The 15,143-nt window shown below is 39.6% G+C and overlaps 1 protein-coding gene across 2 annotated transcripts in view; it reads right to left on the bottom strand.

The window, feature by feature from the left end:
- Positions 1 to 14,825, bottom strand: part of PPP2R2A (protein phosphatase 2, regulatory subunit B, alpha) — a 40,017-nt gene extending 25,192 nt beyond the window's left edge. Inside the window, exons 1-2 of one of the 2 annotated variants that reach the window (XM_010562833.1) lie at positions 14,718 to 14,825; positions 12,622 to 12,696 (exon numbers count right to left, since the gene is read on the bottom strand). In XM_010562833.1, coding sequence (XP_010561135.1) covers positions 12,622 to 12,696; positions 14,718 to 14,739 — 97 coding nt within the window. In that variant the 5' untranslated portion in view covers positions 14,740 to 14,825. Of the gene's footprint in view, positions 1 to 12,621; positions 12,697 to 14,717 lie in introns of those variants that run through there. The other variant, XM_010562831.1, reaches the window with a different exon arrangement.
- Between the last annotated feature and the right edge of the window lie 318 nt (positions 14,826 to 15,143).

The following is a 15,143-nucleotide window of genomic DNA, read 5'->3' as shown; positions in this document are numbered from 1 at the left end:
TTTACCGCCCCCCCCCCCCCCCATGCTCAAGCCAGGTGATTATTCATGAGTCCTTGAAACTAATTTGAACCAGTACTTATTTACTTCTCAATTCCTGCTGACAGCCCCCCCACTTCAACCTATAGAACCATTCCTCACATCCACCACAGTATCTACGCCCAACATACACAGTAATAACATAGGCTACACAGTCCCCTTAGAAGACCTTACTTGAGATCTTTTCAGGGGCTTGTTTGTGTTCCAAAGTAGTACAGAGCTATTTATGGAAAAAATCTCTGCTGGAATCACAGCCAGAATTTCAATAGGCTGCACAACACAGAAAAGCCAGTGGTTAGTTTTCTGTTTGCAAATAACAATATATTTGGAAATAACATACTGTGCTATTGTTTTGCATGTACATAACAGAAGCCTTTAGGCAGTGCCTTTCTTGTCACTGAGCATGCTACAGATTAAGAGCACTGGAATATCTTGATTTTCTCTTTTTGCTGAAGCCATTCCAAAACATACACTGAAAGTTAAAAATTAGTAGCCGTATTTTAGAAAAATATCATAGTTTGGCAATGCCTTTCAAAATCAGCTACTAGAATTCTGTGACTTGGTGTGCATTTCTCCTGTAGATATAAAAAACAACTCCTAGAAACTATCATGCTGTTTCAGACTCTTCTCATACACTCTTTGACCAAAGCTTTTATTTCAGGTGCAAAAGCTAAGGCCAAAAATTTATAAGGCTTTTAAGCTTCATGTGTAGAATGCAAGAAAGAGACCACTGTACCTCAGATGTGTAAAATGCCTCCTTCTAAGCAAGGAAAATGAGAGCAAAAGTCACTATTACCTACCATAACAGAAGGGAGGGAGGGAAGGAGAGAGGGAGGCAGACTCCGTAGATTAATTTCAGGCAGCTTGCCGGAGAGCACAGCGCCTGTGAAGGTCACAAGTACAACTGAAGTTTCCAGCAGAGTTGAATACACAGTTCTGACTATTAAGTGACCGTGGAATAAAAATTTCTCAATTCCTTCACCCACTATGGGCATTCCCTCTTTCATCAGTTCATTTTAATACTTAATGCATTTTTTAGTGGCACTTGGAACCTGAAAAAATAGTCTTCCCTTTACCCATTCCGTCCTCCCCCCCACTCCCCCCCCCACCCCCACTTGGCAAGTATTTTCCTGTGTTTCTATTCTGGCCCAAGCATACATGCCTCAGCTTCTTAGAAAAAATTTTTATTAAACAGAGGCCAATACTAGTTTCTAGCCTGGACTTTCAGAAATTCTTAACACTCACTTCTCTAAATGATGCAAAATGGAATCTACAAATCTTGACAACTCTGTCAAGGTAGACGCTTATAACACATCTTAAAAATATATATATTGTCTACTAATCTGAGCAAAATACTGACCTTCATTTTTAAGTTAATTATTTTACCTCTCTCACCTTCTCGATTTATAGATTAGGACCTTTTCTTTGGATTTTGGAAGAGCTGTATAGCAGCTGAAAACAAGATAAAGAGTATTTAGCAGTATTACTGTCCTGCAAGGGTCTCAAAGTTCCTTGCAGTAATTTTCAAAAGTTTTGGAACTTCATTTTGGGAAACGGGCACACTAGTCTTACAGATAGGGAAAACAAAGCATGGAAGTGTTAAAATGACTTGTGACCTTCCAGATGAAGCAACTCCAGATGATTACTTTCAGTTATCTCCATTTCTAGTCTTCCTTTTTGTCAATCTCCCTACCCCCACCCCACCAGGGTAATTAAATTTAAAACTAAACTGTCAACTTGGTAAAAAGTAAAAGAGTAATAACAGCTCTGTAAGAAACTTGAGCCTCAGTCAAAAAACACTGGTTAGAAAGAACGTGAATTGGAGGGTGCCAGACAACTTCCAGTTGAATGTTACATAATTGTAAAACATGTGGAAAAAGAATTTCAAGATATACATAAATGAGCTTACAAGACCAAAGAGGGCTACATACATGATCTTCTCTTGATGACTTCTTCAAAATGATAGCAACCAGCAAGAAGGAAAGATTAAGGCAGAAGTGCTCCTACACAGGATGCAATCACTCAGTCATATCATTTTTTCTAACAACATACATGCTTAATAACCCTTGTGCAGGAATACTGAGGAACAGAACAGAGAGATGACCTAGTAGCACAGTTGTAAATGACAATTCAGAACATGCTTCCCTGATTTTCAGAAACAGCAGAAAGATTAGAAACGCTACATAAACAAGTGGATGTCTTATTCCCAGGTTTGGTAGGAGCTTCTTCAGGTCAAATCAAGGAAAAGAATCCACAAGCTGCAGGGAGCCAACAACCTGATGTGCAGAATCTCCAAGTGGGTTTTTTTGTTTGTTTGTTTTAAATGTTCTCTGTCTTCCTACTGCACTTTCCTCTGAGGCATCTAAATATTGTCAGAGACAAAATTGCTGTGTTAAGCACAGCATGCGTTCTGCTCCAGTAACAGAACTGGTATGTTACCAGCCCCCCCCACTTTCAAGAGTTGGTTATGACTTCCAAAATGGTCTGGACTAAAACAAAAGATCCTGGATATTTCTTGAAAACAAAAAGAAAGTAAAATTCAGCTAAAAACAAAACAAAAACAACCACACAAAAATATGAAGCTGTGATAAGAACAGCCTGAGAACAGGCAGAAGGACTACATAAAAAGTTTTAAAATTTTGGTCAAAAAGCCATTCCCGACAGTTCCACATTCCACTAAAACAGCTTATGAATGTTTTGCTATTACCTCTATAAAGCAGTGCCATTTTCTCACTGCTACACTGCATAATGAAAAACTTTGTGGGCTTCAATTGCTGTTTGTTCATACTGATCTTTTAGAAGAGATGTCCTCAAACATGAATCTCAATTCACCAAAATTAGAGTTTTCCATATGAAAGGCAGTCTGTGAATAAGCACATATCAACTGCAAGGATGAAAAGGCTGAGGAAGAGGCTAAGCAAGTTGTTCACAATGCCCTAGTTTCACATGTTGCCTTAAAACCGTTATCGTATCTCCAAGAGAAGCAATCCATCCATTCACCTCTCGCATCTCTTGTCACATTACTGTAGCACCACTACCTATTCTACCACAAACGTTTGTCACAGTTTGACAAATCGGTCTGAGGAACCTAATTCAGGATAAAATTAATCTGAGAGCAAATAATCAAAACCATGTAATTTTCATTCAGGTCCGTTTCCCAAAGCGATCACTCTGCAGCTAAGTGAACACCTGGGTCAGCTCAAAGCAGTAACTGGTAAACATACAAGGAAGGACCATCTTTTTCAGAAGCAGCAGCTACTTAAAGTGACAATGAACCTACAGGCAAGTCCGGATGCAATTTGAATTCTAATTCCTCTTTCCGTACCAAGGCCACGCTGCACTCTAAAGCAAGCTGAACGGGGCAATTATTAAAAGACAATCCAAGATTTTTTTTTTTTAAACTATCTCTAATATTTCTATAAATGAATCCTTACACAACACACCAAGAACAGTACCTGCAAAGTTATGGTTTTGTTCTGTAATTCCAGTGGAAAAAAAACTCCAGGAACTCTCCAACAAGCATCTTTGAGAATCATTATGTGAGTTGAAGCTAAAGATTTACTTCATTATGTAGTTCGTGCCTGCTGGACCAATTTACTTTAAAATTTTAAGTTATATGAAAAAATTAAGTCCCTCAGACTACACTTATAAGCACTATACACAAACACACATAGGTCATAATTTCTGCGAATCATCTTCTAACTTTCTACTAACAGGAGAAACGCCAGCTGAAATCGCTACTTTTAAGTGTAATCCCTGGAATACTTTTTATTTTCATCAGGGAAAAAGGAAATTACAGCTACTAGCATTTAACAGCCAAGAATATATTAGAAATTACTCCAAATTTTAAACAAGCAACTATAGTCTGAAGTCTCAATTACCTTAACTGTTCCTGAATATATGCAATTATCTTTTCTCAAGTTCTCAAAAATATAAGAGTGCCAACTGTGTGTGTTTGGAGATCACGTTATTCCCAGAGCATTAATTTAAGAACTGCAATTGAAAATGCAAAGAGAAACATTTCCACACAAAATGCATTCTATATACCTGGGAAATCAATCTTTCTTACAATACAACTCTTTTAAACCCTCTTTTCCTGACCCTAAAATTTTCTTCCAAAATTAGATGCAAGCGTAACTGCCTAAGGGGTTTAACATGTGACCTAAATATGCTGGTTTTCTTAATGGTGCTATCACTTGTAGATTGCCAAGAGGAAAATACATTTTTATAAAGAATGGCTGACCAAATTAATAATTTCTCCTCCAGTGCTTAACAAAAGCCTGATAAGTTAGAAGAGAGAAGCTCACAGCCACTTCTGTTTCTGTAACTGAATTACAATCATGCACAGAAGCCTCAAATAATTCTTTTCAGTAATATTATCCACTCACAGTATCAATACCTGATGTCTCATTAGCCAGCATCTTAATTTTAATGGCAAATGTAACAACTTAAAACCTTCCAGTCACAGAAAAGAACAAGGCAAGACCACCATCATGTAATGCTACCTGCTGCCCAGACCAAAGTCCTAAAGCAGTCCTGTCTGGAGAGCCAGAAAGTCAGCAACAGTATATTCAATAAAGGGTCCTGCTATATAAAATCATTAACAAGTGCACACACACGCAAAGTATCAGTACTTTACCTCTTAAGACAAGACACCTTTTTAGGCTTCCCCCCATTTTCACAAAGGCTCATGTAACAGCGTGAAAGAAGGACAAAGTCCTTTCTATTTCCAGCTTGCTTACATAGTAGCCCTACAAAAGTAGCATTTAGCTAATGCATGCTGTAAGAGCATAACTGAGCTATAAAGCAATATAGCAAAGCTATAATTACATATATTCCGCTCAAGTTTAAAATCCAGAAAACTGTCCAGATGTAGTTATTTTGACTGTAAGACCTACCGCTGCTTGTTGAAAGAGATTATTCTAAAGTGGTTTGGATCAAGTATCATACTTCCTGTATTTCTCTCCTTTTATTTTCATAGAAACATGGTAACAGTTGTCTCTATTCACATTCAGAAGTGCCTATCTATGCCAAGACTTTTCATTCATTTCAATCATTTCTTTAAAAGGGTAAACCTCAGTTTCACATGATTACTGAACATTGACTTATTCTGCACAACTTTTTGCTTCATACTAAAAACACTGTGGACATAGTTATGGTACTGCATATTATAGAGCATTGAAAATATGGAAAAAGGTCTGGAAAACACCCTTAAGGCAGTTATAAAAGCATCTTATACTAATGAATTTGCTTTGGGAGCACAGTGTTTCCTAAAGAGGAAAGAACAAATGGTATCCTTAACTTGGTACCATTGGTAATTGATGTTTTTACTACAAGAGGTACAGTACATAGCAGATTTAATTGTATGCACACTTAAACAGCATCTAAAACAAAGAAGGCCTAATTCTACAGCATCTAAATGTGAGACAACACATTAGTTTAGGCGAAGTCAAAACCCCAAACAAGGGATCAATTTTTCAAATCATATTAAGAGTGGTAAGACACGATAAGAGAAGATTATCACTTGTCAGATTATCTTTTTAAAGTACTTTACAGTAAAGCAATCAGTAAGTAATCCATCTCCCATTTAAGTGGCATTGTTTTCTACAACAACTTCTAAGAAACTAAACTGTACTGCTATTAACACAGGTCTTTTTACTAACAGAGCTAGTAACAATGCTAAACAAATCTCATTTCCACATACTGCTTGTGTGGACACTGAAGGAAGAAAACCTATTCCATGTGTACTAGTTCTGCCGCACAAAAACATCAAAAAGATTTACAACGTAATGATAAATGGCATTGTGTGCGTGTATCCCTGCGTGTGCGTTTGCACATGTGTACGCGATACAACTGTCACACTGAATAGCAGTTTGACAACTGGCTTATGCCTGCCGAAATCTGTGCTGCTTCCAAATGAGGCAGTTCTGCATCCTGCACCTGCCCTCAGACACACATTTTCATCACCCCTTCTTTACACCTCTAGTGTCTGCACATCCACACAGCCTTTAGTTCAGGGATCTGATTTGACTGCAGTGTAACCCAGTAAAAATCGACAGGTCCGTTTGTTTTCAATAGTAGCACAGACTTGGACCAACTTCAGTCTTTACATCTCAAAGATCACCAGTGATGCAGGATCTCTGTAAAGCGTTAGTGCACCATACCAAAGCTTCAACTATTTTATTTGGCCAGTATTTTAGTTCAGTCTCTTAAGATTACTGTTACAGTATTGGTATTAGATATATTCTATTGCTGGCCTTCAGATAGCACGTGCTCAAAGTATGTATCTCTTGAACAGAGAAGGTTTAAAGTCCTTTTTATCAGTTGATTTTACCATTTGTAGTAGTACAGCACTTAGGAGATCAGCGTCTTGTGTTGACTGTACATGAAGTCCTATAAAGAGACCAACCCTCTTCCAGAGTTCCTTGTGTTCCTTTGAGCCACTCGATCACTCTCCACACTGTGCTGGCACAAAGCACACACAGAGCACTGAGAACCAGATCAGGGTTCAATTCAGCTGAAAAATAATCCAGTAAAAACCATAATTTTAAGTATTTTTCAGCTGGATCAGCTTCCCAAACAAGTTCATTGTGCAGTTACATGAACACTTGTGCCAGCAAAGTGGGAAGGAGTGCCTCTTTAAGCAGAAATGCTGCCAAACATGTAGCCATGGCCTAAATAGGCAAGTCAGAAGAGAACAGAAAGGGGGGGTGGGGGAAGAGACCGTACAGCTAGGAACACCCAGCTCTTAACTCTTACTTCAGCATTGCATCCACTAGGAGTTTTATTCTTCATTTTAGTTCTTCCAAAACACGTTCTATGTAGCTACAGCTACCACAGAAATCCATTTCTAAGGGTAGAAATACCCAAACCAGAATCGTTTAGGTAGCACCTTTAAAATTAAAAGCTATGAAGTTTCACAAAGCTGATCAAGAGCCGTAATCCACCGGGATTGCCACTGATAGCCAAATTGCATTCATTTGTGCTGTTGGAGTCTGACGGCTTGATCACTATAACCACCGTATTTACGACACAAAAAACTCACTGCTTTTTCCAACTAATTTTTAATTTAAGCCAAAAAGATTCCAAGAACAGAAAAGCATCACAGAAGTTAACAGCACAACACTGGTCAGCATGACTGACAAGCTGAAGTGCCCTAGCTACCAAACCCATGTCAAGAGAGAGTACTGAATAACCTCTAGGGAGCTAAACAGCCACTTACTATTTAGCTGTTTGCTAAATGCTCTTTGTTTTAGGGGACTTCACACTTTAAATGCACACTTTAGTCAATCTAGACCAGCAGTTCCTAGAACACAGTAGCCTATTTCTCTCTCTAGATACAGACAGCCATTCTACAAACAGCTGAAGATAGAAGAGCTAAAATACAGGAGCAGACTTAGGAATACAGAATAGGACTACAACCTTGGTCTTTTTATTTATCTACAGCGTATTTCAAACTACCCCTTAAAAACAAACTATTACTGGTCCTTGCTCCTTCTAACTGGTGTTACCTTATGAGCATATAGAACATAACCACAGCCCTCAAAAACCCAAATTAAGCTCCCTCCCAGAACTATACCCCAATCTTTCTTCAGCATTATTATCACAACCTCTCACACCCTTGCTACCTTTCTTTGAGAATTTTTCTTCCCCTGCTACTCCATCAGTTCCCATTAAGAGCCCATCAGTGACTTCTATAATAATGCCATTGTTTCTCTTCTGTGACTCCTGCCCACAAACACAGCTCAATAGAAGCCCTTCTTCCCAACTGATCCCAGCAACATCCCTCCATCAACAAGGTATAGGCCCCTATTAGTCAGCTGTTGGTAAGCCTACAGAACCAGATGCACCACCGGGAATAACAGGCTGGTAGGACAGAGCTAACCAACTTTCTGAAGGAGGCTCAGCAGCTCTAATCCAAAATTACAGATGCATGTTACTTGACAAAGAGAAAGCTTTCTGGTAAGACAAGAGAAGATGGTGAACTGGAGGTTGTGATAAACTGCTTTTTACAGCAGTCCTCATTCCTGGCTCCAATATTCCTCACTCCAAGATAACTATTTTCGTGCATTGAAGACGAACTACTATTACTGAAGCAACAACAGTTCCCATAGCTGCTCTGCAATTTTGAAGTCTGCCAAAAATAAACATGAAACTACACTTGAAAGATATAACATACCTAGAATCAAATACAGAAAGCATTCCTGAACAAGGCAAAAGTCAAATGCTGTTTATATCTCTGACCACACACACAAGCTGGCTAGGGACAGAAATATAAGAGACTTCATCTGTTCATCATCTGCACAAACTGAAACAGACTACAGAAATGTTTGGGCTATAAAAGAGGAAACATGAAACAAGTCCTAGATTATTAACAAAGCAGCACAGAATGGTTAAGCATCCAACTTTAAAATTATGTCAGTAATCAGCACCCACAGCAGATATTCCAGCATTTCCTTCAGAGACAATTTAGGCATGAAATAGTTAAACAACTTATCAAAGATGAGGGGTGATCACTCGGGGTTAAAGCTTAGGACTTAAATTCCTGGCTCCCAGCCTTGGACCCAGACTATGAGACTTCTACATATCTTTGGATTACATTTGAAAGAACATTTAGATAGAGCAGCTTGACTCTTTTCCTTCTGCCAAGTAATTAAACAAATTTGACTTAATTTGTTCTGAAGCACAAACTCATTCCATTAAGCAAGTGTCAAGTTTTCAGAGACAGCTTAAACTCACAACTCTTACTCGTTTCCAAGTGGAGTTGCCATTATGCCACATCTTAGAGAACATAACAGGAGAAGAGTAAAAACAAGTCCCAAAACAACAAAACTGCTGCAGAAAAATCTTCGTAATCCTTTTCTATAATCATTCCCATAAAGGAAACTTCCATTAAGAAAGCATGGTAATGTCTGCTCTTAAGTGTTTCTGGACAGCTAAGTCTTACTTGCACTGAAACAGTGATGGCACAGAAGAAAGAAAAAATAAATCCATATATTACAGATGCTTTTGATAACCTGATCATTGAACTTAACAAGGCCAATGACTCTGTGTTCTCCACTGGAGAAGTCCTGTCTAGTCTGCTGTCCTGGCTCTGGATTCTCCAGAGTACACAAACAAGCTGAATACAGATAGGTTGTAAAACTGGGCTCCAGCAAGACAAATGTGAAATTAAGAAGGGAGGAAAACTTCTGTTGAGCAAAGAATCAGCTATTTCAGAATCAGAGGCAGCACAAGCTACAACACTTACGCAATGGACTGTTAAATCAGAAAAGGGCAAACTTTTGCCATCAGTTAAAATTAATGACCCCAACTGTAAAGAAGCTGACACTCAGACTTCAATTTATAACTCGATTTCTGTGCTTAACTTTGTGATCAGATAGGGCCAGGGCACATCTTACAACCGCAGATAAACTCCATACATACCCAGAGAAGAGAGGCTACTTCTTGGCTCCTCGCATCCATATTCCTCAAGCTAGAAAAGCTTTGCCACAGCGCAATGACACAGGCAGGCCCCAGCTATGAACTCATTGCCATCTTCTTTCCTCAAGCTTTAGTAACAGCTTTCCCTCCTCCTTCCCTTCCACCCTCATTAGCTCTAAAGGAAACACTGTCACATCCATCTATCACACAGTGCTTAGAAAGCCAGAAAATTAAAAACTATATGTATCAGAGTTCATGTTTCAGCCATCAAAGCCACCAAATATTGACTTTGTAATAGACAGCCATTCTAACCCAAGTATCTAACAAATTATAGGTTATGCATATTATGTGAAGGTTATGAGGTCAGATCTGACCTCAAATATACTGGAAGCTACGTACTAGCATTCTTAGCAAGCTTTTTAAAGTTGCTGCCGCTATTACTGTATTAAAAATGTTATTCTCCTTTGGCCTTTTTTCTAGGCAACATTGTAGAGAGACCACTGGTCTTGCATTCTACTGATTAACGCAATTAAATGCCTTTTTATTAACCCTTCTATTAGCTTAGTTTAAGCGAGCTTTCCAATATAAATATTGCAACACTGTTATTAACAGGAAGAAAACAGAAAGTGAAACCTCCCATTTCTTTCAGGTTTGTTTTCTACACTTTTAGTGAAGTTTCCGCATTCCATGACAAAAGTTAGTTTTCAAAATTTGAGCTCTAAAGCCATTCAAAAAAAACCAAAACCACAAATCCACACCCTAGGTACTACCGTACACAAATTGATACTGTCCTCAGCCACAGACATGATTAGAATCCATACCTGTCAGCTTGCAGTCCACAGTGGTTAAACAATCATTTAAGTTTTGAACAGCAAGATTTTCTTTAGCTTTAACCGTGGTGCCTGCCACAAGAAAGCAGACAGAAAGGGAGGGAGGGAGGGAAAAAAGGTCCTCAAACTACACTTAGAGCCACTGTCAACTTGTCCTTGGGTATTTTGGAGGAGGACCAGAAGCATGCAAAGCTGCTGTTCCAATTTTGCAAGAACCACACAGGGCTCCGTTTCATTAAAGTGAACCTTAAAGCCAGAAATATAGCTAATAAAAGGAAAAATGCGACCAGCTTGATACATTAAACACCCTTCCTACGGTATCACAGGGAGACATTACGAAGCATAACAAAAACTCAAAAGGATCACACGGAAGCTAAACTTGCACTTTGATTAGACAGCTGGCTTTCAACAATCTCCAGCGTGAATTGTGGGAGCTGAACACACAGGAAGAGGGGAGAATTTCAGCTCAACAACTTCATTACAATCAAGCATAATACCAACCTTGGGACCTCTCTCCAGAATCTCGGCATTTAAATTTCAGCATGTCTTGCAGTAGGATATCAAGGCTCTGGGGTTTGCACCTTAAGACTTATCCTAAGTCAGCTATAGCTGGCAACGAAACAAAACTTCTCTTTGCTCTTTGGGTCACGAAATCAGTAGGGTACACCTTCCATAAAATCAGAAATGGACATTCTCACAATTTTTTGGAAACCATCCTGACCAGCTTGCTGAAACTGAAGCTAGTTAACTTGGTTACAGTGAAGGCTTCCCTGAACTCCACCCACTATGACTCCAGCAATACACAGTACAGCTGCTAACCTGTCAGGAAGCATAAGGCTAGCAAGTCATCTTTCGTAACATGAAGTACAATACTTCAGAACAGCTAAGGAAGTTAAGGACAGACTATTTCCTGACTTCTGCATTTCCAGTTCCCTGTAAAAGCCACTTGACCGTAAATATATATATATACATATATAAAGTTCATTACTATTACACTCGTGTCACCATGTCCATTTTAATGAAGAATTATTTGCGAGCACCTGCCACACAACCACAACTTCTTCAAGATTTGTACTTAATTAAGGATTTAGTTTGATATGTAATTAAAATAAAGGTTACAGAATTTAAAGTCTGCTGGGGAAAAAAAATTATACTACATTTAACAGTAGTTTTGAGTTCAAGCTTTAAAATATACTTCCTGAAGAATTTAAAATTAAACTTTAAAAAAACAGTTACAGCTTTCTTGTTTCCATAAGCCATCTTTCAGCTTGTAAATGACAGGAGTCTTTGAAAGTGCATCATTTGCCATATGCTGCAGCTAATAAATAAAACCAAGTCACTTATGTTTATACTGATTTTTGGGCCTTTGGAAGTTAATTTGAACCACAAGTCAAATGGGGAAATAATGCAAACTGTAGTTACTGCTTTTCTAAATATAACACTAATCTCACTTGTAAGTCAGAGCATTCAAGATCTATTAAAAAAAGAAAAAACCCTAGGAATTACATAAGTGACAAGGCCAACCGCTTGCAAAAGAAAAATTTTAACTCATGATCTTACAGGCTGTGTTGTGCAAACAGGAATTTATGGCCAAAGAGATTTAGAAGTCAGCGGGACTTTCCTCAAAAAAGATCGCAGAAGAAATTTTGCTCTCTAGCACAGCGATTGAGCAGCCCAGAGAAAGCACGATTCCTCTAATGATCCCCAATCCCAGTAAAAGAAAATAACAAGTACTTTTTTTGCAGTCACAGAGGCAGCCATCTTAGTGTAAGATGGCATTTGTCATTGCCAGCTTAGAAAAGTTTTAGGCAATTTCCAGTATTATTTCAAACACAAACCCCCTCTTTACTTGGTAAGTAAGCATGCACAAATATTCAGATTTCTTATTCTTCTGCTTAATAGAAGCTGGGAAGATTGGGAAAATTACTTGATCTTTATCTAGTACTTAGATCTTCAAAGAGTACAAACATTAATTAATTCTCACAACACCTCCCTGTGGAATGCAAGTATCACATTCCCCATTTTGCAGATGAGGAAAAAACACAAATCAAAAGCTGAGTGACAGGAAAATCTTAACTATCTTGGAAAACAATTCCAGCAAAGTATTTAAGAAGCCTGGATTCAGCCCTTCTTAAAAGTGTACTGAACAGTAATCTCAAACCATAGTTTAATCCTGAATCTGGGTATCTGAATGCACATTAAATGTATACTTACTTTGCTCAAGTTGCATACAGCAACACTGAGATACTTCAGTAAGATTGCATTCACATCTCCCTGCCTAAGGAGTAGCTAAAAAGTCAGAAAACGTTCAGTAAAAAAATATTGCTCTTACCTTCTGCTACATCATCATCTACAGCGCCTTTCACCTGAGAAAAACACCACTGAATGTCATTTCCTCCTCCAGCTCCTAAAAAAGACAAACAAAAAAAATGAGACCCCCCCCCACAGCAACACAAAGAGCACACAATAGTTACCAATTGAAAATTTCAGACAACATTGTACACGCCTACTTCCTCAGCAATGCTGTCGGCACAATTACAAATTGCCCCTCCCCACCTTTTTCCTTTACAGATATTGTTTTTGTCATTAGTGGCTTGCCAGCGTTCAATGCAACGTTTGTCAAAAACAGTGTAAGCGTAAGCAGTAACAGTGATAAAAGCCTCTATCACCAAAAGCTCGCTGGACTAAATAACATTGCTAGTGCTAACTTTAGCTGCGCATTTAAAATAAGAGTACGTGAACATCTTATTTCACACGACACTCCTTCCTACTTTTAAGTCGGGACCCTCCACAAACACACACACACACACAAACCGTAACCGTCAGAAAAAGCTGTACGTTTTTGGAAAATTTCAATCATCCATTCAATATAAACCAAGCATGCTATTCATTTCCTTCTTTTACAAAAACGTTGAACTGAGCCTACATACTAAAGGCTAAAGAAAAAAAATTTTACCACAATTTTAGAGTCTCTTCGCAGAAGTAACGAAAGCAATTATCAGCCTTAAAAAAGCAGCAAATCCGAGCAGAAAAGCAAACAAGCAATCTGATGTTAACAAGTTCTACTACCATAGAAAACGGATCGAAGAGAAAACTTCAGGAACATTACTGCCTCGGCGGAAGGCAGTGATTCATTTGAACCCTGCCACCAAAACACACAAAAAATCACCACCCATTTCTTTTGCATTTCATTCTGAGCAAATCACTGCAGGGCTGAGTACATACAGGAAGAGACTGAAATGGGCTTGCCTTTTTTTTTTTTTTTTTTTTTTTTAAAAAGCCACTGTCAAAATGGAACTTTTCCTCAACACAATTCAAACAGGCTGAGCAACAGATGGCATTTACACATTAATCCAGAGCTCTGTTACGGCTTTTGGGATAACAAAGAATAAAGAAGGGACTTCTTCCCTCTTCTGCGCTAAGTTACAGAGGGAAAAAAGTCAAAGACAAGGAAATCAGAATCACGAAAATCATCTTTCCAAAAAGGACCAAGTATCTCAGAAGGTTAAGAGAAGTGCTGGAACACAATCAGCGACCAGTTTGCATTTTTTGCTTGCCTTAATTTCTATTCCAAAGGATTAGAGACACACAAACTACATAACCTGACAAGGTGAAGGCAAGTACAAGCATCCACCTATGCAAGAGATGTCAAAATGCTTTTTGCAGATACATTGGAAAGGTTTGCTATTGCCCAAAATCTGTACAACCCATTTTCTTTCCTCTCTCCAACCTCTTCATTTGTCATTTAGCAGCTGGCACCATGAAAGCACTTAAAGGGGACAGCTTGTAAAAAAAAAAAAAACCACAACCAAAAAAAAACCCCCAAGAAAACCACACTGCTCTTTCTACTTAAGCCTATAATTCTATTTTTCATACAATTTACTTGAATCAAGTTGGCACTTCCCCCCCCCCAAAAACAAAAAGAGAAGGGTGGAGCATGGGCATATAGCGTAGGGGAAAAAGGCAAAGCACAAACCTAGTACAGCCTCTCAAGCTTGCTCCTCCAAATGCAAAGTGCTGAAAAGACAATTCATTTGCAGAGGAGGGGGATAAACGGAATCGCAAGGAAAACTAAGGAGGAAGAAATACCTTATGCATACACACTTCTAGCCTACCAAGAGCACTTTAGGATGCAAAATGGGGAGCAAGCAGAGGAAGGAATGAGAAAGAAAACACAGTGAGACCTGTGTTATTTAATGACATCCTGTACCCAATTTTACTCTCGTTTGCAGACGCTTAAAAGCTGCACCCTACAGAAGGGTGCAATTCTACTCTCGACACAAGCACGTCTGCGCCCTGGAACACCTCTCCGTGCACAGCAGCACTTCTTCCACAGTCCTCACTAACTCCACCTGAGAAATAAATGCAACATACGAGCACGTATACAAATTCAAAAACCCCGGGGGGGGGGGGGAGCAAAAGACCCACCCTGTCTGCAAGCCTCCTGCATACCGAACTTCAAAATACACGGCTTCCCCCATGGAAGCCCCTCCACCTCGCTTCTCTCGTGCTTTCACCACCACCCCCGACAAGGGAGGGAAAGGAAGAAGGGGTGGGTGGGAAAAAAACACGGTTTCCCAGAAGGGGGAGGGGGGAAAAAAAAAAAAAAATAATAGAAGACCAGGAAGGCGCAGGCGAGGCGGAACGGGAGAGCGGGGCCGGGGAGGGAGCGAGCGAGGCAGGGGCAGTCGGCACGCCGGCAGCCGGGGCTCGGCAGAGGCAGCCGGCAGGCTGCGAGGCGTTCCGCCGGCGGGGGAGAAACCCCCGGCGAGCGGGGGGCAGCCGGGGGAAGGGAGGCGGCGCTGCCCCCGGCCGGCAGCCCCGTCCGTCCGTCCGTCCGTGCGCCCGTCCGGC

This window comes from Haliaeetus leucocephalus, unplaced genomic scaffold (genome assembly GCF_000737465.1).
Source record: "Haliaeetus leucocephalus isolate CR32 unplaced genomic scaffold, Haliaeetus_leucocephalus-4.0 Scaffold162, whole genome shotgun sequence".
NCBI classification, from domain to species: Eukaryota; Metazoa; Chordata; class Aves; order Accipitriformes; family Accipitridae; genus Haliaeetus; species Haliaeetus leucocephalus.
Note: the sequence above shows the minus strand (reverse complement) of the source record. Positions and strands in the feature narration are given on the sequence as shown.